Below are 27248 nucleotides of genomic sequence, written 5' to 3'. Positions count from 1 at the left end.
CTATGTCTAGAAGGTCTTCCAGGAGCGTTCAGTAGAAATAAGTTCTTTGGGAGAACACTTCAACTAAGCCTTCTGGTCTTCTCCACACTGCCATGCCTGAAGCTCAGGCTGATTCTCTCAGGCTGACTCTCTCATGCCAATTCTCTCATGCCTGACAGCACAGGGACTCGCCGAAGGCATGAATGACTTAAGAGGTTTTGGCCTAATCTACATACATCTCAATTTAGCAGCACAAATTAAGCTATTTGTCAAAATGCTTAAAACCATACACGAAATCTGCGCGTTGTGCTGTGTTTGGAAGAATGTGGAGAAACAGGGCAGGCCTATAGGTCACGTGGGGAAGATGTACTCTGAATCGGAATCCTGGATATTTCGGGGGTTGCCAGCGCTGGAGAATGTTGGAAAACCGAGCAGCCAGACTCATGCGCAGGCGCAGAAGGGAGGGGGGAAATCAAACCGTCAAGGAGCGCCCTTCCCCCATCCTGTTTCCGGCCTTCGCCCACTGCGCAGGCGCAGGAGTGAAGCAAGATGGCGGCCCCCGTGGATTTGGAGTTGAAGAAGGTAAAAGAGGGTCTTGAGCAGGCAGAGACTTTTTCTTTGGAAGCTAAGGGAACTGTGGACAAGAATATCGAGTGAGACTCGAGTTCTGCGGAAGGCTCCAGGGAAATGGGGAATGGTTTCCCAGAGTCCTAAGGCGGGACAGGCTCTCTTTAGGCTGGAGTCGGGGGCGAGCTGCTCTTTGCTGGGTAAGAGCCGGTTGCGCTGGGCCTGGTTAAGTCTGACGGGCCGATAGCTCTTCTGTTCCCTAGTTCCGAGTTCCAGAGACCTTTCGTTGAGCTTGGAGTTTTCAGTTCCATAGTGAGGCCTGAAGTGAGCGTTTCCAGCTGGAGCCCTTTGAGACGGCTGCCCGAGCTGAGGCATCTAATTCTGCATTCTAATTTGCTTTGAAAAAATCCAAGTCCAACCTGTGTTTTTAGGCCACATCTTCAATCCCATACCTTGTAAGGTCGCTACATACAGTTCAGTTAGGTATTCTCATAGCAGTGTTCATCTTAGGGCTTTGGTCTTAGCTCCCCCCCCCCCGCCCCCGTTTTTATTTAAAGACTTGTCAAAAAAGAAACAAAGTTTTCCAGATAAAATCGGTATCAGAAGGAATTGGTTTTCTCTTTTCAAACAATTGCCTATAAATGTGTTGTTACTCAGGAACGTTTTCGCAGCTTAAAGAGTTGTCGGGATTCCTAGACTTTACCTACTTTAAACCTATGCTTTTCTAGAAAAGGAAACAGTTTCAGAAAAGACTCAGACCAAGGTTGGGACTAGAATCCAGTATTCTCTGCCTTACTTCCCACCTTTTGACCATTAGTTTTGGTTCGTTAGAAGAGCAAATTTTACTTAAGACTGTCTCCTGGTCAACCTCTGCATAAGAAATAGGACAGCTGAAATAGCTTTTCCACCTAATAAATGAAGCTGCGTATTATTGCTCTGAGGATTTATGTGTGTGTGTCTTGCTTCTTGTTTGAAACTTGTACCTTTAGTCCTTATGTGGTCTCTAGTGCTGTAATATCTTAGCATTAACAATATGCCAGCTTCCTTAGCAAACTGTGTCTTAAAGTGTTATAAAAGTTCACCTTTTTTTTCTGTTAAAAGTTCAAATTTAAGTTAGGGTTTAGTGAAAGAGCTAACAATAGAGTACAGCTGTGAATGGACTTACCGCTCAGTATTATTTGAATTTGTTGCTAGGAAACCTGTGGACAGTGAATGCAAACTAAGAAAATGATTACAGACTTAAATTGGGTAGTTTTGACAACCAGTGAAATTAATTGAAAAAGAAACATGTTTAAAGGTCTTCTAATATCTTTATAAGGTTTTTTTTTTTGGCGGGGGCCGGGGGGTGGGGGCGCGGCAGGTGGAGACTAGTAGGAAACTTTAGGCACTTCCTCTCCCCCCGAAATGAATCTTTTGAAACCTTACTAGTCGGCGAGAACAAAGTGAGAATAAAAATTAAGTAGTAGCTTTTGCTGTGTATTGCAGCCGCAAATGTTATTATTAAGGCATAAATTTGAGAGCATGTGAAAGTCATTCTAGGCACTTCATGAGTATCCAAGAAACGTTTATCTTTGAGTAAGGGTACTCAAGTGTCAAATTTGGCTTGGTATGTGCGTATGAAGATCATGATGCAATTCTTCTAACAATGTTTTGAAATTCTTGTTTTTCTCTTAAAATATTCATTTTCTGAATATTACTGTAGATAGTAGAATAGAAAGATTCCTGAACTAGAGGTCAGAAGAAATGGATTTAAGTACTTGCTTTTCCACTTAGTAGTTGTTCAGCCCTGTGCAAGTCATTTATATCTCTTTAAAACATTTAGTTAATTTGTAAACTGTGGTGGTGAAACTGCCATCCCTAACTCAGGATTATTGAAAAGAGTAAATGAGACCTTTATTATATCTGTCAGTATTCTCATATTAATATTCACATGTTAATATTTCAAACAAATGTGGGAAAGTACTTTACACCTAGTTGTGTAATACAGATGTAGTGAGTTGTTACATTTATGTTTCTTGTTTTGGATCTCTGGGTTTCATCCTGTGACTTGCATTTAGTGCTTTTATTACTCCTCGGATACTTGCTACTTGATATGGTTATTATTTACCCTTGTTCTGCTTCAAATAGGTTGCATCTTCTGAGGACTGAGTAAATTCAGTACAGTTGACCCTTGAACAACACTGGTTTGAACTGCGGGGATCCAGTTGTATGCAGATTTTTAAAAATAGAAAATACTAGAGTACTACACGATGTGTAGTTGGTTGAATACACTCGGTAGAACCAAGGATACAGAGGAACTGCTGTATAGGAACTGCCACCTATAAATTATACTTGGATTTTCAACTGCACGGAGGGTCAGTGCCCCTAATCACCGAATTGTTCAAGAGTCAAATGTATTTAGCATAGTGGCTTGATTGTTTACAATTATATTGATTTTTATTGATGTTTGCTGTGGTAAATTTCACAGCTTTGTCTCTGGTTAGCAGGCTTTATTTTAATATATTTAGATTTGACTTAAATGTTTCCTGTAAAATGTTGCACCTACTAAATCATGGACTTATTTTTTAGGCCTTCACAGAGCTTCAAGCCAAAGTGATTGACACTCAACAGAAGGTGAAGCTTGCAGACATACAGATTGAACAGCTAAACAGAACGAAAAAGCATGCACATCTTACAGACACAGAGATTATGACTTTGGTAGATGAGACTAACATGTATGAAGGTGTAGGAAGAATGTAAGTAAAGTATATCCTTAAGGGGATTATCTTCAAAGAGGTTTGTCTGAATTAAATCATAGAATTTGTTCACTTTACAACTTGCGTTAAAGTATCATAGTAGCTTTAAAGATCACCTAGTAAAATATCTTCTTTTTTTGAAAAATGAGAAACTGAACTCCAGATAAATGTGTTTAATTTTAAACTGTGAAGTACATTTTAAAAATATTTATTCCCTGTTCTTCTCTCCATGCTTAGGTACTTAAGTGTGTAACTTCAATGATAAAGATATGATTTGTTGTGAAAAGATGTTTATAGTAGTTTCATGTGTGAAGATTTATTTAAGTAGTTGTAGTTTTAACTTCCCCTTCCCTACCTAGTTATTAGTAGTCACACAAATCATAAATCTTTTAGATATCTGATCAGGTTGTAAAATAAAAATAAACATTCAGTTGTGATTTAAATATACTCATTCTGTCGAACATGAGAAATCTAGTAAATCAACTTACCTTTTGTTTGTTCTAATTATTATATATGATTAACCTCCTACACTTCATTTTTTTTCTTTTAAAAAAATACATTACCCTTCTGAGAGAGAATAGATCTGCTTCATGTTCTCTAAGCAGTAAATAGGAATGGAAAACCCCTTAACTACAGGTCACATTCCATTACACTGAGCTAAAAGGAGACTAATTTTTTTTTTTTTTTTTAGGTGGGGGAGGTACAGGAGGAGGGTTTTTCTGGAATTTGGTCTCTGATTATTACTTAGTAAGTGGACCATTACTTAAGTTTGGAGCTCTTTTAGTTGGAAAGGAATTTGACCTCAGTCTAGGATGACTTGTTTTGTGATTGATTTGAAGGAAGCATGGCATGTGTAACATTTAGTGATGACTTTAGAATGACATCATGAGAAATAGACCCTGCTCATGACTAGCTAATCCATATCTTTCTGGAAGAGGGATTGATTATGACAAACTGTTCTTCTGATTTGCTTTCTCAGAATAAACAATACACCACAAATAAATTTTATTGCTGGAGTTCATGTTTTTCATTTTAGCTTGTTTTAAAAGGAAGATAATCCCAATTTGAGAGTTTGTTACTGGGACACAAAAGAATTGGGATGAGAACAAAGTAGAACCCTTGAATATGTGTCTATGTAGTATGAAGTGCATTGTTGGCGTTCACTACAGGATAATTTTATCTTTAGTTTGAATATCCTTAGGTCTTAAAACAGTAATGCTAGCTTTTCGAGCATGCTTGTTGATATGTTGCACCTGGATTTCATTAGCCTTTGTTTGCAACAGCTAAAGAATTTCTTTTTCCAAAACAGAAAAACTTTTCTCTTTGGCCTTTTGATCTACAGTGAAGTTCTAATTTTTAATTAGAATACTTTCATTTATTAAACATTCTGCAGAAATGATAGGAAGTTGCTTTTTTTGCATACTGCCCAAAGTGCTACATATGGGTTGTATTCACAAAGAATTTTAGAGTTTAAAGGCTGAGATATGGTTTTAAATTTGACTTTTGTGCTTTCTGCCTCTCGCTGGGATTTGTAGGGGCATGTAAGGTAAGTAGTGTTGTTGGCTAGAGTATTAGTGCCCTCAGGAAGAAAAGACTTGCTGAGTATTAGTCTGGTCATGAGGATGTTCTCTTTCTTGATGCTAAACCTGAAATATCTATTTCTGAATTTATAGTCTTGAGTAATTTTGAATTGTGATTCACTTCTTTAATTCTAGTGTTTCCCTTAATTTGTCTTTTCTTTTCCTTTTTGAGTATTATTAGGGAATTCTAATTAGAATACTAATTCTTCCCAAACTTGTTTTAAAACCAAGAATTAGGGGCTTCCCTGGTGGCTCAGTGGTTAAGAATCCGCCTGCCAATGTAGGGGTTACAGGTTCGAGCCCGGTCTGGGAAGATCCCACATGCCGTGGAGCAACTAAGCCTGTGTGCCACAACTACTGAGCCTGTGCTCTAGAGCCCGTGAGCCACAACAACTGAGCTGGCATGCCACAACTACTGAAGCCCACGCGCCTAGAGCCCGTGCTCTGCAACAAGAGAAGCTATTGCAGTGAGAAGCCCGCGCACTGCAATGAAGAGTAGCCCCTGCTCGCCTCAACTAGAGAAAAACTGGTGCGCAGCAACGAAGACCCAGTGCAGCCAAAAATAAATAAAGTTATAAAAAAAAAAGGCACCAAGAATTATGAAATCTAAAACATTACATTTTTGTTTTAGAACCTGCAATAGATTTTTGCCATTGCTGAAATTCAGGCCTCATTGTGTCTTGCCTGGACTGAGAAGCTATAGCTTCTTTTTTTTAAAAAATATTTATTTAATTTATTTATTTGGTTGTGCCGGGTCTTAGTTGCGGCAGGCAGGTTCCTTAGTTGCGGTTCAAGGACTCCTTTAGTTATGGCACGTGTGCTTCTTAGTTGCGGCCGGTGGGCTCCTTAGTTACGATATGCAAACTCTCAGTTGCGGCTTGCATGTGGGGTCTAGTTCTCTGACCAGGATTGAACCTGGGCCCCCTGCATTGGGAGCATGGAGTCTTAACCACTGTGCCACCAGGGAAGTCCTGAAGGTATAGCTTCTTGAACTGTTCTTTCTGCCTTTATTCTGTTGGTCCAAAAGCTTTCTTTGCACATCTGCCAGACATCTGCCAGAGTTGATCATGTCATTATTTCTCATAAAATCCTCTGTTCACCCTTGGTTGCCCACGGAATAAAATCTAAACTTGTTAGCCTAGCATTCCCTGTCATTCATAATCTGTTCTTAATTTACCCTTCTAGCCTCAAATCCCACCACTTTCTCTTCCCAGGCTGAGGATAGCACATAAATTTCATCTCGTGGACTTGCCTCCTTCCATTGATTTTGAGTTATCTGTTGAGAAGGAGTTTGAGTCTTATGTGGACTTAAACATGCTTTAATTGATCAGTGAGGTCTGTCATGGGCTGAGGGTAGAAAGTAGTAGCACATGTACTCAAAATTGTTATCCCTACCCTTGCCACGTGGGTTTCCTCACGCATGCCATGTTTTTGTGCTTTCTTGATTTTGCTCCTTCTGTCCTTCTTGGCCTGCAGTATCCCACTTTCCCTTGTGAAATTCTCATCTTTCAAGACGTAGCTTATCTTCTCGGAAGATTTTTCCATCTTGCCTGGCAGATTTACTTACACTTTCCTGGAGGATACCAGAGCTTTTGTTCCTCTAGCTAGTAGAGCACGTGGGTGGCAGTATGAGGGTGGGGGGCAGAACTTGATTGAGTTTGAAATGGTCTGGTTTTCCCAACTGGATTGTCAGCTCTGTGAGACCATATACATATTTATCTTTGTTTCCTCAGTTCTCAGTATAATGTCTGGCACAAAATAGGTGTTAAATGCATGTGGATTTGAATTGAATATGATTCTCTCGCCTAAAATAACAGCATTTTCTTTTGGTTCTTTAGAAAGAAAATGTTTAGGAAGTGTCAGAGACTTAAGAATTGGAGTTTATTATGCTTTTAAAATATATAGTTCAATAAAGGTGAAATTTTAAAAGTAACATACATATATATATGTATATATTTGTTTTCTTTTTTTTTGGCCGTATGCGGGCCTCTCACTGTTGTGGCCTCTCCCGTTGCGGAGCATAGGCTCTGGACGCGCAGGCTGAGCGGCCATGGCTCACGGGCCTAGCTGCTCCGCGGCATGTGGGATCCTCCCGGACTGGGGCACGAACCCGCGTCCCCTGCATCGGCAGGCGTACTCTCAACCACTGAGCCACCAGGGAAGCCCTAAAAGTAACATATATTTTGATTAAGGTTAAAGGAATTGTTTCTGACCAAAATTATGTCCTTTGATCTGACAGAATTAATTCTTTATTAAATCTGTTGAGAAGGTTGACAAATTCTACATGTCAACCAGTTGCAGAGATAGTCAGAACTGACAATATAGAAAAACCCAAGCCTCTAGGATTATGCTGAGGGCAGTATAATTTTTGGAGAATAAAAACTATTCTGTGCAGAATAATATCAATACAATTGTATATTTTACCTTACTCATCCTCACATAGGATGGAAATCAGATTTTTCATTTTAGGGTGTGTATTTAGGTTACCAAGTCATTTCAAGCCCATATGCCTTTCCCAGTCATAAGCATGGAGAAAACTGGTACTGTTAAATACCCCTTATATATGGCTATTTTTGGTTTAAAACAAGGAAAATCAGGCTATGGGGTAAGATGATAAATTGCTATATACTGTACGCTCCGCATATTCATTGCTCAAAGCTATAGTCTATCCAGTCTCTTGGCATGTTGCCAGCACATTTTAGTTCTCTTACTTCATATTCTTTGGAGAGGCTGTTATGTAGCCTGATACTACTACCACCAATTTCTAGTTTTGCTACTTAAGCTGTTTGTGAGCTGACCTCACCATACCGCTTTAAGAACTATGATGAAAGTTACAACTGTGGAATGATCTGTCTGAATAGTTGGAAGTGTTTGTCTTCATCTTTCTAGCATGCAAGGAGGGAACAGATCTCAAATGAATGTTTCTTGTATTTTTTTTTTCATGAATAAGAACCAGCTTGTAATCGTTTATGGGAGTTTTCTTCCTTTTTCCTTTGCATAGTAGAAGATAAGAGTATTTTTAAAAGTTAGAATTACATTTGAAAGAACACATAAATGACATTTAGTCATGCTGGTGTTTGAAAGGCCCATCATCAGAATAAAGGTCAAATTTATTTTTATTAACAATAGGTATGATCCAGACCCTGATTTGATATTAGGTACATTATTCTAATATCCTTGTGCTTGAACATTACATAAATAACATTTCTTCTTTCCAAAAGAGATAAATGAGGCTTTTTATTTTTTTAATATGGGAGGAACTTGAGTAGATTAGCCTTTGAGAAGAATGATTAGTGCCTTTTTAAAACTTGAACCTAACTAAAAATAACTTTGTACCATATTTAAACTAATTTAGAGGTATGCCACCATTCTGTGGATATTTTTTTACATTTAAGGAACTAAGAATGAACAATGGTATAAATCTACCAACTAGATAAGTGTCTAGCAATGCAGAAATTGCTGTTTGGGAGCGGTGTTGCTATTTCTACTTGTTGAAGTAATTTGATGGTTGATCTCTAATGGTTGAAAGATCCAGAAGTATAAAACTTAAGATAAATGTGGCACAGGTAGAAAATGAAAATAGTAGGTATATTTCTGATAGGTAACAAAATTTTAAAAAAATCTAAATAATCGAGCAACTTTTCAGCTAATTAGGATGTAGAAATCTGAACTCTTTGTGACAGTTTGGTTGAACTGCCCTTTGTTTAAAATGTCATGTTGGTTTTGTTGTGATTTTAATTGTTAGTTTGAATGTTGACTTGTAATTTGAATTGTGACATTTAGAAAAGCCAAGATGAAACATTTGCAGTTGCTCTAGGTTTAGTTATGTTAAATATTAATCAAAAGGGGTATAATCATGCTACCTCAAGTTTTGCAACCATTTTACAATTTCATATTGATGTAGAGTTGGTATTCCAGTCAATTCAAGGTCATTTTAATTTTATTTATTTACAATTTTTTTAATTAAAAAAAAATTTTATTTTATTTATTTTTGGCTGTGTTGGGTCTTTGTTGCTGCACGCGGACTTTCTCTAGTTGCATCGAGTGGGGGCTACTCTTCATTGCAGTGCTTGGGCTTGTCATTGCGGTGGTTTCTCATTGCTGTGGCTTCTTGTTGCGGAGCACGGGCTCTAGGCGTGCGGGCTTCAGTTGTTGTGGCTTGCGAGCTCTAGAGTGCAGGCTCAGTAGTTGTGGCACACGGGCTTATTTGCTCTGCGGCATGTGGGATCTTCCTGGACGAGGGCTCGAACCCTTGTCCCTTGCATTGGCAGGCAGATTCCTAACCACTGCGTCACCAGGGAAGCCCCTCGAGGTAATTTTAAAGCTGAAGATATAGTTGTACTATATTTCATTCCTAATAAACAACAAATCTTGGTGTAGTAAATATTAAGTATTATTGATATTATAGTAATAATGGTTTATATTGTTGTTCTCACTAGAACCAAGTTTAGATATTTTATTTAATGCTTACTGTAGGAGAAAAAAAAATGCAAACTACTTTTGCTGTGAGAGCCACACAGCAAATTCGAATTTATAAGCTCCTTTTACTCTCTTTGAAAGTATTAATCTGTAGTTTACAGTAGAGAAAATGAAGCAAAGATAAAATAATTTTCAAAGGTAGGAAGAAATTTTTTTAGTCATTTTTTTAGATTTATTTTAAAGGAAGAGGAGTTTTGATGTTGAGCTGCTTTTCCTAATAGAATGTGATCCAGCCTTCTTGTATTTTTATATAGAGCCATATAAAGTCATGGTTTTCATTGCTCAGAGTCCTAAGGGGAAAAAAAAACAACTTTTCCTGGTGTGCAGGGAAAATGACTTCAGTTTTGTTGATGCTGAGTATGTATATAACCCCAGCTGGGCATAGTCTCCTCTTCCACAGATGTGGTACTCTAGGGAGAGGAGATTTTTGAGTAATATTCTTAATTTCTGTAAGCTGTCAGTGATTTAAAAACTCGGTGTTCGTTATAACTGTGATTACTGCAGTGTAGAATGACATCACTGGTTTTATGGCAGGGGAAGTTAACAAACATTTTGCGTAGGAATTACATAGCCATTTTTCTTTTGCAGAAGAATACTTTTAATAATTCTTTCCCTTCTTGCCCTCCCATGTTCTCCAGAATCCAAACAATCTCACTGAAACACAGGACATTAATTTCGAAAATGTGTCAATTAGGAGTTTATTATAAGAAAAGAAAAAGAAGTCTGTTAAACTTACCTTGGGATGTACAAACATGCTGAAATAAAATTTTTATTAAAAAAATTTTTTTAATTTAATGTGTCTTTGTTGTAGGGTTGCTTAGTTTAGGCTAGAACTTGTTTAAATGTAATTGATTCATTTTGTTACCATTACTTGGAGGAGTTTCCTTGTGCATTTCCTGACATCAAAAGGCCTGACTTTTTTTTTGATCTGCTTTTGTTGCATGAAAGTAACAATCAACACAAGAGGATAGTGCAGTGTATTCCAATTGGTGATAAGCAAGAATTAATTTAGTTAACTGAGGGAAGGGTAAAAAAAATTACTTTGTTGTTCCTATGTAAATAAAAATAAAGATAGCAGTAATCTTGAATTTTGTTACTTTGTCATTGGGGATTTGGGTGCTGTAACTGACTTAACACTGGGTGAATTTCTCTGAAGTGAAAAACAATAAATTTTAAGCTGTACCAAGAATTTTGTGATTTTAGCTGCCACTTATCTCGTAGTGGCAAATTTAGGAACAACTTGCTATCTAATCTGTTTGAGAGAGGACTGACATGTTCATGTCAAGGAACATAGTCTGGGACTTCCATGGTGGTGCAGTGGTTAAGAATCCACCTGCCAATGCAGGGGACACGGGTTTGAGCCCTGGTCCCGGAAGATCCCACATGCCACAGAGCAGCTGAGCCTGTGTGCCACAACTACTGAGCCTACGCTCTAGAGCCCGTGAGCCACAACTACTGAGCCCACGTGCCTAGAGCCCATGCTCCACAACAAGAGAAGCCCCTGCAATGAGAAGCCCGCGTACCGCAGTGAAGAATAGCCCCCGCTCACTGCAACTAGAGAAAGCCCGCGAGCAGCAATGAAGACTCAACACGGCCAAAAATTAAAAAAAAAAAAAAAAAAAGGAACATAGTCTGCTTAATGAAACACCCAAAAGGAACTCAGAAAAAATATTGACTTAAAAGGTAAGAGTCAGTCCATATACATCAGTACACACTTGGTAATGACTTATTGGTATTCTTTTCTTTCTTATTACTTCTATCAGGAATTGCTGTGAATTGCAAATATCCTTTGCCCAGATGGAATAATTAGGATTGCAGTGTGTTGCATGTACCATTAGTGCCTGTGGTTTTGTTTTTGTTTTTTTGGGTTTTTTTGCGGTACGTGGGCATCTCACTGTTGTGGCCTCTCCCATTGCGGAGCACAGGCTCCAGACACGCAGGCTCAGCGGCCATGGCTCACGGCCCTAGCTGCTCCGCGGCATGTGGGATCTTCCCGGACCGGGGCACAAACCCGTGTCCCCTGCATCGGCAGACGGACTCTCAACCACTGCGCCACCAGGGAAGCCTGTGCCTGTGGTTTTGTGAAGAATGTATACCCACTTTAATTTTAGATTTCAGGTTTGAATGGACATGTCTGGGAGAATGTTATCTCATTGTTCTGGCCAGAAACTCTCATTATCAACTCTTGTTCTAAGATCAGTTACCTTGAAATGGACCAGATTACTTGGAAGACACTATCCCTTTGGCTTTGAAGAGGACTAGAATATTCTTATATCAAAATTTGCACAGCAGCAGCAGCCCAGTATTGAAAATGTATCTCTAAGTAGATAAGAGCATGACTGCCCTAAGCCAGGCCTTTTACATTGTTTGGCTCAGGGTAAAAAGATTTGGACCACAATATGCATCCTGTATGTGTGTGTCTGAGTCTTTTGCACTTGTGCCAAAATATATTTATATTTCTCTGTGACTTTCTGCTTTTGTACCAAGAGTATTCTGTTTGTGTCCTTCAGTACTCATTGGATAGTAAGTTTTTATTACCCATTGGTTCTCGTTTATCCAATGTTATATTTTAACCTACTAGGAAAATAAAGATCACATCTTGGAAAAACTTGTAGCATAGCTTGATGCTTATATGTGGAAATGTTTGGGGTTTGATGAGGCCAGAGTAAAAGTGGTAAACATCAGAGGTGATTATTTACCAGAATGCTTAGAATACCAAGTAGTCACCAAAAATAAATGTCATGTTTAAATAGATTAACATACTACTGTTTCTATTTGAAGAGTAATAGTTTGATTTAAAAATACACAGTGATTTTTAATTAGTACAGATTGAACCTATCAGTATGTGAGTTACTCATCTAGAACAAGGAATGTTTGTTTGCATGGAATTGGCTTCCTGAAGGGACCATGATTTTTTAAATAATTATAGTGAATTCCCAGTCCTCATCTTATTTGACTTAGAAGCATTTAGTCCAGTTTATCTTTCTTTCCTTGATGCACTTTCTTCCTGTGACTTCCAGGATACCACCTCTTGGTTTTCCTCCTATTTCACTGGCCATTCCTTCTCAGTTTCCTTTACTGGTTCCTTTTCTTTCCCGTTTCCAAATGTTAGATTGATCTTGGGCTTAGCTCAGCCTTTGGATTTTTTTTCTCTTTTCTTGTATATACTCAGTTTCTTAGTGATCTCATCCAGGCTTATCTCTTTAAATGCTTTTTTATATACTGACAACTGGCAGAGTTTTATCTTAGGTTAGAACCCTTCCTGAACTCCAAGTTGCATATACCCACCTGCCTCCTTTATATCTACATTTGATGGTCTAATAGGCATCTCAAAACTGACTTGACCAAAATGAAATTCTCATTAGTTACAAATTAACCAGTTCCTCCTTCAGTCTTTCTCATTTCAGCAAATGGCTTTTCTTTCTTTCCTTTTTTTTAAAGGCAGTTGGAATGATGGTTGGAGGGAGGGGAACAATTTTAATATTTATTTATTTATTATTTATTTATTTATTTTGGCTATACCAGCATAGCCAAATGCGGCATGCGGGATCTTCGTTGCGGCATGTGGGATCTTTGTTGCGGCATGAGGGATCTTTAGTTTGTGACATGTGAAATTCTTAATTGCGGCATTCATACGGGATCCAGTTCCCCGACCAGGGATCGAACCCGGGCCCCCAGCATTGGGAGCGCGGAGTCTTACCCACTGGACCGCTAAGAAGGTCCCGCAAATGGCTTTTCTATCCTTCCAGCTCTTTCAAATCTTGGAGTCATCCTTTTTTTTTTGGCTGCCTTGGGTATTAGTTGCGGCACGTGGGATCTTCATTGCAGTGCGTGGGCTTCTCTCCAGTTGTGGCTCGTGGCCTCCAGAGTGCATGGGCTCTGTAATTTGTGGCATGCAGTTTCTCTAGTTGAGGTGCGAGGGCTCAGTAGTTGCAGCGCGTGGGCTTAGTTGCCCCATGGCATGTGGGATTTTAGTTCCCTGACCAGGGATCAAACCCATGTCCCCTGCATTGGAAGGTGGATTTTTTACCACTGGACCACTGGGGAAGTCCCTTGGAGTCATCCTTGACTCCTCTCTTTCAGTCTTACATTCAGTCCATTAGCAAAGACTCCATCTTTAAATTTTGCCCAGAATCTGAACATTACTTGTTACCACCCTGGTCTAAACTATCATTGGATTGCAGTTGCCTCCTAACTGGGCTCCCTGCTTATATCCTTACACTTTATAGCTGTCCTCAACTGAGCAGACAGAGTGACTCTTTTAAAACAAAATTCAGATCACTCTAGTCAGAATCTTCAGATGACTTTTAAATTTTATCAGTGAAAAAGACAAGGGCTTTTGTATTTTCTGGTTTTTCTGAATGAAGCCACCTTCTTCCAGATGTCTGTATGGCTTATACCTTCTCTTCCTTCTGGTCTTTACTAAATAGGCATTGAGGCCTTTCGTGACCACCCTATTTATTTATTTACTAATATATTAAAATCTTTTTTTATTGGAGTATAGTTGATTTACAATGTTGTGTTACTTTCTGCTGTACAAAAAAGTGAATCAGTTATACATATATCCACTCTTTTATGACCACCTTATTCATTTTATTTATTTATTTTAAATTTATTTATTTATGTATTTATTATTGGCTGTGTTGGGTCTTCGTTGCTGCACATGGGCTTTTTCTCTAGTTGTGGCGAGTGGGGGCTACTCCTCTTTGCGGTGTGCAGGCTTTTCATTGCGGTGGCTTCTCGTTGCAGAGCATGGGCTCTAGGTGCGTGGGCTTCAGTAGTTGTGGCATGTGGGCTCAGTAGTTGTGGCTCGCAGGCTCTAGAGCACAGGCTCAGTAGTTGTGGCACACGGGCTTAGTTGCTCCATGGCATGTGGGATCTTCCTGGACCAGGGCTCGAACCTTTGTCCCCTGCATTAGCAGGCGGATTCTTAACCACTGTGCCACCAGGGAAGCCCTGTTTATATTTTTATCATTTAAATTTTATTTATTTTTCTATACAGCAGGTTCTTATTAGTTATCTATTTTATACATATTAATGTATATATGTCAATCCCAATCTCCCAATTCATCTCACCACCACCATCCCCCCTGCCACTTTCCCCCTTTGGTGTCCATACGTTTGTTTTCTACATCTGTGTCTCTATTTCTGTCCTGCAAACTGGTTCATCTGTACCATTTTTCTACATTCCACATATATGCATTAATATATGATATTTTTCTCTTTCTGACTTACTCTGTATGACAGTCTCTAGATCCATCCACATCTCTACAAATGACCCAATTTGTTCCTTTTTATGGCTGAGTAATATTCCATTTTATATATGTACCACATCTTCTTTCTCCATTTGTCTGTTGATGGGCATTTAGGTTGCTTCCATGACCTGGCTATTGTAAATAGTGCTGCAATGAACATTAGGGTACATGTGTCTTTTTTTTTTTTTTTTTGGTGGTACGCAGGCCTCTCACTGTTGCAGCCTCTCCTGTTGCAGAGCACAGGCTCCGGACACGCATGCTCAGCGGCCATGGCTCACCGGCCCAGCCGCTCCGAGGCATGTGGGATTTTCCCGGACTGGGGCACGAACCTGCATCCCCTGCATCGGCAGGTGGACTCTCAACCACTGCGCCACCAGGGAAGCCCACGTGTGTCTTTTTGAATTATGGTTTTCTCTGGCTATATGCCCAGTAATGGGATTGCTGGGTATGACCATCCTATTTAAAAGTAGTATATACATACTTCCACCTCCCATCTACTTGCTTCTTGTATGCTCTGTTTTTTGGCTTTACTTTTCTCCTGGCACGTATAACCATCTGGCCTACTATAGTACTAATTATGTATCTTTCTTAAGTCAGCTTTATTGAGCTATAACTTATATATAGTAACATGCATTCATTCTAAGAGTAGAGTTGGATGAGTTTTGACAAATGTAACCACCTCTTCAATCATGATATAGAACATTTTCATCACTCTAAAATGTTCCTTATTGCTTTTTCCAAGTCAGTCCTCCACTCCCCCAGATCCTGCTCTAGGCAACTGATAATCAGATTTGTCACTGTAGATTAATTTTGTCTATTTTAGAACTTTATATGGAATATATAAATAGAATCATTATCATATGTACTCCTTTTGTGGCTTTTTTCATTAAGCATAGTACTTCCACGATTTATCCATGCTGTGCATATCAGTCCTCCTCAGGGACTGTATATTGGGCTTTAACTCCACTTCTTTAAGTACTCTTGCCTCTGCCCTCCTCTCTGTGTTTGCCAGCTTCATCTTCAGATTGGTTGCAGGAGTTCCAAGGATTTCATTCAGATGTGACAACATCCAGAGTTAGAAAGTATCATGTGTTTTGTGTCACTTCTGTGGGAGCAAAGAAATCTTTCCCAGAAGTCTTCAAAAGGACCACCTCTCACATTTCATGACAAGAACTGAGCTACATGCTTGGCTTAAATCTTGGGGTATGGAACTGCCATGAATGGGTAAGACCAATCAAGATTTACCACAGGATTCACCTCCCTGAGTCTCTTGACAGTGCAGGCTACCCAAACAAAACTGGGGCTCTGTCAACAAAGTAAGAGGAGCAGATACTGGGTAGCCAACCAATAGCGTCTGCTAAAATCATCAAAAACAATCATTGGAGTGACCAACAGTTCAGGGCTAGCTACATGAAAACTGGGTAAAATATTTAAGATGAATTACGGAATTTAATCAGGGAGTACAGGTAGGAAGCTCTTGAAGTAATTCAGGAGTATAGTAATAAGGGCAGAAGGTAAAGTGGCAGAAGTGGGATGGAGAGGAAGGAGGGTGAGTATGAAAGAAAGTAATGAGCCTTAGAGATAAATTGGGAATATGGGGACACAGAATAGCTGCAGGTTTGAGACTTAGGTGAGTGGGCAAGTGGTGATATCACTGATAGAGACTGAAATTGAAATGGGGAAACTGTAGGGAATGTTGGTATGGGTAGAAAAAGTGAGTTTAATTTGGGACATGTTGAATTTGAGGAGATGTGGAACATACAAGTAGAAATGACCATTAGATGATAGTGTAGGTGATAGGGGTTGATAATATTTTGAAGGTCATTAGCCAGGTTGAAGCCTTGAAAATAAATGAGTTCTCAGAGGGACTTTGGGTACAAATAGCTTAGCCTAGAGCCTGCATAATGCTTGTAATATCGGTACTGGAAGAGAAGAGGAAGGAGGGTTTATGGATATAGGAGTTGATGAGGGGAACATGAATAGTATTGTACTAAGATGCAGCAGAATCACTCAGAGTTTATATTTGAACATTGCTGTGTTCCATAGATTTGTTTCAGGTTGTCTCCTGTACCCTTTTAACATGTCCCCAACCTGTTTGTTTGCTTTAATTAGTAGACTTTCTTTTTTAGAGCATAAGTTGTAGGTTTACAAGAAAATTGAGCAGAAAGTACAAAGAGCTCTCACATTCCCCCTCCCCAGTTTCTTCCTCTTTTTATATCTTGCATTTGTGTAGTATATTTGTTACAATTGAAGGAATATTTATACATCACGGTTAACTAAGGTCCGTAGTTTATATTAGGATTCACTTTTTGTACAGTTCTATGGGTTTTGACAAATGTATAATGTTTTGTATCTGCCATTACTTTATCATACAGAACAGTTTCACTGTCTCCCAAATCCTCTATGCTCCACATATTCATCCTTCCCTCCTCAAACCCCTCATCTTTTTATTTCTCTATAGTTCAGCCTTTTCTAGAATGTCATATGTTTGAAATCATACAGAGTAAAAGAGCATTTTTCATTACTTGCTTCTTTCACTTAACAATATGCATTTAAGTTTCCTCCATGTCTTTTCATGTCCTTTCATGGCTTGATAGCTCATTTCTTTTTTTTTTTTTTCCGGCTGCGTTGGGTCTTTGTTGCTGTGCATGGGCTTTCTCTAGTTGGCGGCGAGCACGGGCTACTCTTCGTTGCAGCGCATGGGTTTCTCATTGTGTTAGCTTCTCTTGGTGCGCTGCACGAGCTCTAGGCGCAGGGGCTTCAGTAGTGGCAGCACATGGGCTTGGTAGTTGTGGCATGTGGGCTCTGGGGCGCACAGGCTTCAGTATTTGTGTGTGGGCTTAGTTGCTTTGTGGCCTGTGGGATCTTCCCGGACACGGGTTTGATCCCGTGTCCCCTGCATTGGCAGGCAGATTCCTAACCACTGAGCCACCAGGCAAGTCCCTTTTTAAATTAATTAATTTATTTTTTGGCCAAGCTGCACGTCGTGTGGGTCTTCGTTCCCCAACCAGAGATCGAAACCGCGTCCCCTGCATTGGAAGCACAGAGTCTTAACCACTGGACCACCAGGGAAGTCCCAGCTCATTTCTTTTTTTAAAAAAAAATTAATTAATTTATTGGCTGCATTAGGTCTTCGTTGCTGTGCGTGGGCTTTCTCTAGTTGCAGTGAGCGGGGGCCACTCTCTGTTGTGGTGCGCGGGCTTCTCATTGCAGTGGCCTCTCCTTGTGGAGCACAGGCTCTAGGTGTGCGGGCTTCAGTAGTTGTGTCTTGCGGGCTCTGGAGCGCAGGCTCAGCAGTTGTGGCACACGGGCTTAGTTGCTGCGCGGCATGTGGGATCTTCCTGGACCAGGGCTCGAACCCGTGTCCCCTGCATTGGCAGGCAGATTCTTAACCACTGCGCCACCGGGGAAGTCCTCATTTCTTTTTTATTTCCTGTTTTTTTTTCTCGGAGTGCTTTGTCTTGGTAGTTCTATTGCTATGTCTTTGAGTTTGCTTATTTATTTTAAAAATTTTATGGGAGTATAGTTGATTTACAATATTGTGTTTCAGGTGTACAGCAAAGTCATTCAGTTATACATATACATATATTCATTTTTTTTTCAGATTCTTAGGAGCGTTCCTTCCTCTACAATTTTTTGGTATAGTTTCAGAAGGATAGGTGTGAATTCTTCTCTAAATGTTTGATAGAATTCCCCCGTGAAGCCATCTGGTCCTGGACTTTTGTTTGTTGGGAGTTTTTAAATCACAGTTTCAATTTCAGTACTTGTGATTGGTCTGTTCATATTTTCTGTTTCTTCCTGGTTCAGTCTTGGAAGGTTGTACTTTTCTAAAAATGTGTCCATTTCTTCCAAGTTATCTATTTTTTGGCATATATTCAATAATTGTTTGTAGTAGTCTTTTATGATCTTTTGTATTTCTGTGCTTGTAACTTCTCCTTTACCATTTCTAATTTTATTGATTTAAGCCTTCTCCCTTTTTTTCTTGATGAGTCTGGCTAAAGGATTATCAATTTTGTTTATCTTTTCAAAGAACCAGATTTTAGTTTGATTGATCTTTTCTACTGTTTTCTTCGTTTCTATTTCATTTATTTCTGCTCTGATCTTTATGATTTCTTACCTTCTATTAACTTTGGATTTTGTTTGTTCTTCTTTCTCTGGTTGCTTTAGGTGTAAGGTTAGGTTGTTTGTTTGAGATTTTTCTTGTTTCCTGAGGTAAGATTGTATTGCTGAACATTTCCCTCTTAGCCCTGCTTTTGCTGCATCCCGTAGGTTTTGGATCAACATATTTTTGTTGTCATTTATCTCTAGGTATTTTTGATTTCCTCTTTGATTTCTTCAGTGATCTATTGATTATTTAGTAACATATTGTTTAGCCTCCATGTGTTTGTGTTTTTTACAGTTTTTTTTTTCCTGTAATTGATTTCTAATCTCATCGTGTTGTGGTCAGAAAAGATGCTTGATATGATTTCAATTTTTGTAAATTTACTGAGGCTTGATTTGTGGCCTAAGATGTGATCTATCCTGGAGAATGTTCCATGTGCAGTTGAGAAGAAAGTATATTCTGCTGCTCTCGGATGGAATGTCTGATGTGTCATTTAAGGCCTGTGTTTCCTTACTGATTTTCTGTCTGGATGATCTGTCCATTGATGAGAGTGGAGTGTTAAAATCCCCCACTATTATTGTGTTACTGTTGATTTCTCCTTTTATGGCTGTTAGCATTTGCCTTATATTTTGGGGTGCTCCTGTGTTGGGTGCATATATATTTTATAATTGTTATATCTTCTTCTTGGATTGATCCCTTGATCGTAATGTAGTGTCCTTCTTTGTCTGTTGTTACAGTCTTTATCGTAACGTCTATTTTGTCTGCTGTGAGTATTGCTACTCCAGCTTTCTTTTGGTTTCCATTTGCATGGAGTACCTTTTTCCATCCCCTCAATTTCAGTCTGTATATGTCCCTAGATCTGAAGCAGGTCTCTTGTAGATAGCATATATACAGGTCTTGTTGTTGTATCCATTCAGCCAGTCTGTGTCTTTTGGTTGGACTATTTAATCCATTTACATTTAAGGTAATTATCAATATGTATGTTTCTATTGCCATTTGTTAATTGTTTTGGATTTTTTTGTAGGTCTTTTTTAAAAATTTTATTTTTATTTTTGGCTGTGTTGGGTCTTTGTTGCTGCATGTGGGCTTTTCTCTAGTTGCAGCGAGCGGGGGCTACTCTTTGGTGCAGTGCGCGGGCTTCTCATTGGGTGGCTTCTCTTGTTGCAGAGCACGGGCTCTAAGCACACGGGCTTCAGTAGTCGTGGCTTGTGGGCTCTAGAGCGCAGGCTCAGTAGTTGTGGTGCATGGGCTTAGTTGCTCCATGGCATGTGGGATCTTCCCGGACCAGGGCTTGAACCGGAGTCCCCTGCATTGGCAGGCGGATTCTTAACCACTGTGTCACCAGGGAAGCCCTGTAGGTCTTTTTTCTTCCCTTCCTCTTCTGTTCTTTTGTAGTTTGATGTCTATCTTTCATGTTGTGTTTGGATTGCTTTTTCTTTTTTATGTGTATATCTATTGTAGGTTTTTGGTTTGTGGTTACCATGAGGTTTTTATATAACAGTCTATATATGAACAAGATTGTTTTTAGTTACTGGTCTTTTAATTTCAAATGCATTTCCAATATTCTGCATTTGTGCTGTCCTCACGATTGCTGGTTTTGATGTCATATTTGTGTGTAGATGATTTCCTGGCTTTGTTTATGTTTGCCTGTACCGGTGGCTTTTTTATTCTCAGTTTTCTTGTGTCCAGTAGTGGCCTTTTCTGCTTAGAGAAGTTCCTTTAGCATTTGTTGCAAAGCTGGTCTGGTGGTGCTGAATTGTATTAGCTTTTGCTTGTCTGGAAAACTTGATTTCTCCATCAAATCTGAATGAGAGCCTTGCTGGGTAGAATATTCTTGGTTGTTGGTTCTTCCCTTTCATCACTTTAAATATATTGTGCCATTCCCTTCTGGCTTGCAGAGTATCTGCTGAGAAATCAACTGATAACGTTATGGGAGTTTCCTTGTACGTTATTTGTTGCTTTTCCCTTTTTGCTTTTAATATATTTTTCTTTGTCTTTAATTTTTGTCAATTTGATCACTATGTCTTTCGGCACGTTCTTGCTTGGGTTTATCCTGCCTGGGACTCTCTGTGCTTCCTGGACTTGGGTGACCATTTCCTTTTCCATGTTAGGGAAGTTTTCAGCTGTTACCTTTTCAAATATTTTCTCAGGTCCTTTCTCTCTCTCTTCTCCTTCCGGGACCCCTATAATGCAAATGTTGTGCATTTAATGTTGTCCCAGAGGTCTCTGAGACTGTCCTCATTTTTTTTTCTTCTTTCTTTTTTCTGTTCCATGGCAGTGATTTCCACCATTCTGTCTTCCAGCTCACTTATCCATTCTTCAGCCTCAGTTACTTTGCTATTGATTTCTTATAGTGTATTTTTCATTTCAGTTATTGTATTGTTCATCTGTTTGTTCATTTTTAATTCTTATGGGTCTTTGTTAAACATTTCTTGTGTCTTCTCTATGTGCCACCATTTTTTCTTCTGAGTTCCTTGATCATCTTTACTATCATTACTCTGAATTCTTTTTCGGTTAAATTGCCTATCTCCCATTCTTCGTTTTTCTTCTGGGGTTTTATCTTTTCCTTGATCTGGGACCTATTCTTCTGCTGTCTCATTTTGTTTAATTATCTGTGATTGTGGTTTGTTTCACAGGCTGCAGGGTTGTAGTTCTTGCTTCTGCTGTCTGCTCCCTGGTGGATCAGGCTGTCTAAGAGGCTTGTGCAGTCTTCCTGGTCGGAGGTACTGGTTCCTGCCCACTGGGTGATGGAGCTGGGTCTTGTCCCTCTGGTGGGCAGGGCCATGTCAGGGGGTGTGTTTATTGGGCACCTGTATGCTTAGGGAGATTTTAAGCTCCCTTTCTGCTGATGGGTGGGGCTGTGTTTCCACCATGTTGGTTTTTTGGCCTGAAGCATCCCAGCATTGGAGCCTCCAGGTTGTTGGATGGTCTTGGTGAGAGAATGGTAGCCTCCAGGAGGGCTCACGCCAGTGAGTACTCCCCAGAACTACTGCCGCCAGTGTCTTTATTTTTTTAAACCTTCTTGACCGTTTTTTAAAAAAATTAATTAATTAATTTTTGGTTGTGTTGGGTCTTTGTTGTTATGCATGGGCTTTCTCTAGTTTTAGTGAGTGGGGGCTGCTCTTCGTTGTGGTGCGTGGGCTTCTCATTGCGGTGGCTTCTCTTGTTGCGGAGCACGGGGCTCTAGGCGTGTGGGCTTCAGTAGTTGTGGCACGCAGGCTCAGTAATTGTGGCTTGCGGGCTCCAGGATACAGGCTCTGTAGTTGTGGCACACGGGCTTAGTTGCTTTGTGGCATGTGTGATCTTCCTGGACAGGGGATTGAACCTGTGTCCCCTGCATTGGCAGGCAGATTCTTAACCACCGCGCCACCAGGGAAGCCCAGCAAGCTTGTTTTTTAATGGGACATATAGTAGATATTTTTGGCTTTGCTGGCCATATGATCTCTGTCAGAGCTCTCTTAACTCTGCCATTGTTGGGAGAAAGCAGCCATAGACATTCTATAGACAAATGAGTGTGACCGATTCAGCCTGCAAGCCAGTTTGCCAACCCATGATTTAGACAGTCAACTACCTTTTATTTTTTTTTGTTTATTTATTTTAAAATTTATTTATTTATTTAATTTTGGGCTGCGTTGGGTCTTCATTGCTGCACGTGGGCTTTCTCTGGTTGTGGCAAGTGCAGGCTACTCTTTGTTGCGGTGCGCAGGTTTCTGTTGCGGAGCACGGGCTCTAGGCTCGTGGGCTTCAGTAGTTGCAGCACGCAGGCTCAGTAGTTGTGTCTCATGGGCTCTAGAGCGCAGGCTCAGTAGTTGTGGCGCACAGGCTTAGTTGCTCTGCGGCATGTGGGATCTTCCCGGACAAGGGATCAAACCTGTGTCCCCTGCATTGGCAGGCAGATTCTTAACCACTGTGCCACCAGGGAAGTCCCAACTATCTTTTAAAATGATTAACAATGAGAAAAGCATGCCTTTTATATTTATCTTAATTTATACTATTTCCAGTGCTTTTCATTTCTTTATAAGTTTCCATATGTTATCATACTCCTTCTGCTGGAACAGCTACCTTTAAAATTTCTTATGTATGTTTGCTAGAATACATTCTCTCAGCTTTTGTTTGTTTGAATTTCTCCTTCATTTTTGAAGTATATGTTCACTGTGTATGTAATGCTGGTTAATAGCTTTTGTCTGTCAGTATTTTGAAAATGTCATTCCATTGTCTTCCTTGCATAGTTTGTGACAAGAAGTTTGATGTAACTCTTATCGTTGTTTCTCTTAATGCAGTATGTCATTTTCTGGCTGCTTTCAAGATTTTCTTTTTAGTTTTAGTTTTCTATAATTTGGTTATGTTACATCTAGTTTTGTTTTGTTGTATTTATTTTTGTCTGGGTTTCTCTGAGTGTCTTGGAAGTGTGATTTGGCTTCTTTTTTTCATTTGTTTTAGAAAATTCTTGTCCATTGTCTCTTCAGATGTTTCTCCATTTTTTTTCTTCTTGTTCTGGGTCTCTAATTACACATATGTTAGACAACTTAATATTGTCTCTTATGTCTTGCCTGCTGTATCCTGTTTTTGTTTGGTTTGTTTTATTCGTTTTTACACCTTTTTTTCTCTTTGTGTTTTAGTTTGATTAATTTTTATTAACCCATCTTCAGGTTTACTTCACCTTTGCCATGTATGTAATTAGGAACACTGTAAATGAAATTCTGTGCTTGAGATTTTCTAGACCATAACTAGGTTGAATTTTTAATTTTTAATTTTAAAAATTATTTTTATTTTTTTTTGGCTGAGCTGTGTGGCTTGCAGTATCTTAGTTCCCCAACCAGGGATTGAACTCATGCCATTGGCAGTGAAAGTGTGGAGTCCTAACCAGTGAACCCCCGGGGAATTCCCTTATAGGGTGAATTTGGACCAGAACCCATGAGGAAGTCACCTTATGGTTACAAATTCTTAGGGGACATTTTTGTTTTTTCATTTTACTTACTACCAAGGTATAGATAGACAAGTTTATTTTACCGTACTGAGAGACAAGTTGTTGTTGTTGTTGTTTTCACTCTTAGACTGAAGGTGGAACCCTTTAATTGAGGATTCTCTTAATAACATCATCACTTTGGATGGTGCCTAGGTTTTATCTCCTGTGTCTGTGCCAGTGTGGATACTGAAGGTCTCTAGGATTAAGCAGAATCTCTCTTGGTGAAAACCAATTTATTGCTTTCTTACCTTCCACAATTTCTGATTTCACTTCATTTTGGCCCCTGTAGAATCTTTTTTTTTCTTCCAGTTTTATTGAGATGTAATTGACAAACAGCATTGTGTAAGTTTAAGGTGCACAGTATAATGATTTGACTTGCATACATTATAAAATGTTTGTCACATAAGTTTAGTGAACATGCATCATCTCGTATAGATACACAGTTAAAGAATAGAAAAAAATATTTTTTTCCTTGTGATGAGAAGTCTTAGGATTTACTCTACAGCTTCATATGTAACATACAGCAGTGGCAATTTTATTTACCATATTTTATATTACGTCCCTAGTACTTATTTGTCTCAGTGGAAGTTTGTACCTTTTGACTGCCTTTATCCAGTTCCCCTTCCCTCACCCCCTGCCTATGGTAACCACAAATCTGATCTCTTTTTCTGTGAGTTGGTTTGTGTGTTTGTGTTTGAAGTGTAATTGACCTACAATGCTATGTTACTTTCTGTTATATAGCATAGTGATTCAGTATTTTAGTACATTTCAAAATGTATAGAAGTGTATTTCAAAATGTATTTCAAAATGATCACCATGTAAGTCTAGTTACGATTTGTCACCATACAAAGATATTACATAGTTATTGAATATATCCCCCACACTGTACATTTTATACCCTTGACTCATTTATTTTGCAACTGGAAGTTTGTACCTCTTAATCTCCCTCACCTATTTCTTTCTTCTCCTTACCCCCCTCCACTCCGGCAACCACCTGTTTGCTCTCTGTATCTATAACTGTTTCATTTTTGCTGCGTTTGTTAATTTGTTTTTATTTATTTATTTTTTGTGGTACGCGGGCCTCTCACTGTTGTGGCCTCTCCCGTTGTGGAGCACAGGCTCCGGACGCACAGGCTCAGCGGCCATGGCTCACGGGCCCAGCTGCTCCGCGGCATGTGGGATCTTCCCGTACCGGGGCACGAACCCGTGTCCCCTGCATCGGCAGGCGGACTCTCAACCACTGTGCCACCAGGGAAGCCCTGTTTTTAATTTTTAAATATACTTTTGGCTGCGTTGGGTCTTTGTTGCTGCTGGCAGGCTTTCTCTAGTTGCGGTGGATGGGGGCTACTCTTCATTGCAGTGCGTTGGCTTCTCTTTGTGGTGGCTTCTCTTGTTGTGGAGCATGGGCTCTAGAGCGCAGACTCAGTAGTTGTGGCACATGGGCTTAGTTGCTACACGGCATGTGGGATCTTCCTGGACCAGGGATCAAACCCATGTCCCCTGCATTGGCAAGTGGATTCTTAACCACTGTGCCACCAGGGAAGTCCCTAATTTATTTTTTAGATTCCACATATAAGTGAAATTATAAAGTATTTGTCTTTCTTTGACTAATTTCACTTAGCATAACACCCTCTGGTTCCATTCATGTTGTCACATATGGGAAGATTTCATTCTTTTTAAAAAAACCGTTGAGTAATATTTCATCATATATATGTATATGTGTGTGTGTATTTATATATGTATATACATCTTACATCTTCTTTATCCATTATCTATTGATGGTTACGTAGGTTGCTTCCATATCCTGGCTATTATAAATAATGGTGCAATGAACATACGGGTGAATATATCTTTTCTAATTTGTGTTTTCATTTTCTTTGGATAAATACCCAGGAGTGGAATTGCTGGATCATATGGTAGTTCTGTGGTAGCTCTATTTTTAATTTTTTTTTTTTTTTTTTTTTTTTGCCATATGCGGGCCTCTCACTGCTGTGCCCACCGCGGAGCACAGGCTCCGGATGCGCAGGCTCAGTGGCCATGGCCCACGGGCCCAGCCGCTCCGCAGCACGTGGGATCCTCCCGGACCGGGGCACGAACCCACGTCCCCTGTATCGGCAGGCGGACTCTCAACCACTGTGCCACCAGTGAAGCCCTATTTTTAATTTTTTGAGGAACTTCTATACTGTTTTCCATAGTGGCTGCACCAATTTACATCCCCACGAACAGTACACGAGGGTTCCCTTTTCTCCACGTTGTGAAATCTTTAATTTGTGGTTGCTCAGCAAAATGTTAAAGAAAAGTTTTTTTTTTTTGCATTGCTCTGGATGTCTACTCTGCATAATGCCAATAATAGAAGTCTTACTCAACCTTTCACAATATGGATGTAGCATAAATTTTAATTGCTTCTTTACTAAGGGATTTAGGTTTTTGTTTGTTTTTGTTTTGCTAAAAAATTATGAAGTAAAAAATTTTTTTGCATGTTGATCTTTGTGCACACATGCAAGTAGTTTTCATCACCAGTGGAGTGAGGCAAAGGAGCAAGATATCATTTTTATCTAGCCTTTTGCGTGCTACTTAATTTGCAGATTCTTTACATGCCACTAGAATATGTTTTCATATTCTAAAAATTTCCCACCCAAACAAAATGCATTATCGTAAGCACATTGTTGTTTCTGAATAATCTATGTTCAGGTTACCATACTTTGGAAGTGTACCCAAAAACAGCATTGCCACTGATCCTAGATTGTGTTTTTGCAGGTGAACAACACTTTTTATATATGCTGAATCATTAGAAAATAGAAGTTATGTATCAGCCTGCAGGAGAGTTCAGAACACAGCTTCTGATGTTTCTCAAATAAAGAAAACCAAAAGCCATCATAAATTACGTTTTTCAGATGGCGTAATTACAAATAAATGAGGAAATGAAACAGCAGGCTACATATCCTTGATAGTTTACAGTGCAGGGTCACATGGCATTGATTTCCAATGTAGAGGCCTTTTATCAATACAAAGCAGTGACTGTTGTAGATTATATGATGCTGAGTATTAATAAGCATGTTTTGTGCATATCTGTTATATGAAAATAATTTTTCATTTCATGCTTTAGTTTTCCTTTGTGGCATTCTGAACTGTGGAATCCTTTGTCTACCATTTGGCTTTCCATAAACTATCAGGCAGGATGTCTGTGAGAGTCTCTACTTTGAGAAGTAGTGTACATAATACTTATTTATCATGTACCACTCATAATTACATTATCATGATATATCCTTTATCTTCAAAATAACGTCTGAGAATTCATTGTCTTTTAACACTAGAAAAAGGTGTTTTCTAAAGACTTTTTCCAGAAATCCAAATGTTTCTGGGGGCTCTTTCCAATCCTCATACAATGTATCTTTGGCATTTTAAAAATTGAGAACTAAATTTTCTGTAATTTTTTTTGGTTTAAATTTTGTCTATGTAATTATTCTTTGAGATAGACATTTGAATTTACTCCATACTCATCCTTGTTTAAAACTCTCATGGCTGAGATGTCCTCAGGCTTGTAGATTGGCCAGCTTTGATGACATCTCTCTGGCCTTTGAAGTT

The 27248-nt window shown here is 39.3% G+C and overlaps 1 protein-coding gene across 2 annotated transcripts in view; it reads left to right on the top strand.

Moving 5' to 3' along the window:
* The first annotated feature begins 476 nt into the window (after nucleotides 1-476).
* PFDN1 (prefoldin subunit 1) overlaps nucleotides 477-27248 on the top strand; it is a 60517-nt gene continuing 33745 nt past the window's right edge. For both annotated transcript variants that reach the window (XM_082651085.1, XM_082651084.1), the window contains exons 1-2: nucleotides 477-561; nucleotides 3115-3281. In XM_082651085.1, coding sequence (XP_082507211.1) covers nucleotides 529-561; nucleotides 3115-3281 — 200 coding nt within the window. In that variant the 5' untranslated portion in view covers nucleotides 477-528. The remainder of the gene's footprint in view (nucleotides 562-3114; nucleotides 3282-27248) is intronic.

Source organism: Grampus griseus (genome assembly GCF_964374135.1).
Source record: "Grampus griseus genome assembly, chromosome: 3".
In the NCBI taxonomy this organism is placed as follows: Eukaryota; Metazoa; Chordata; class Mammalia; order Artiodactyla; family Delphinidae; genus Grampus; species Grampus griseus.
Note: the sequence above shows the minus strand (reverse complement) of the source record. Positions and strands in the feature narration are given on the sequence as shown.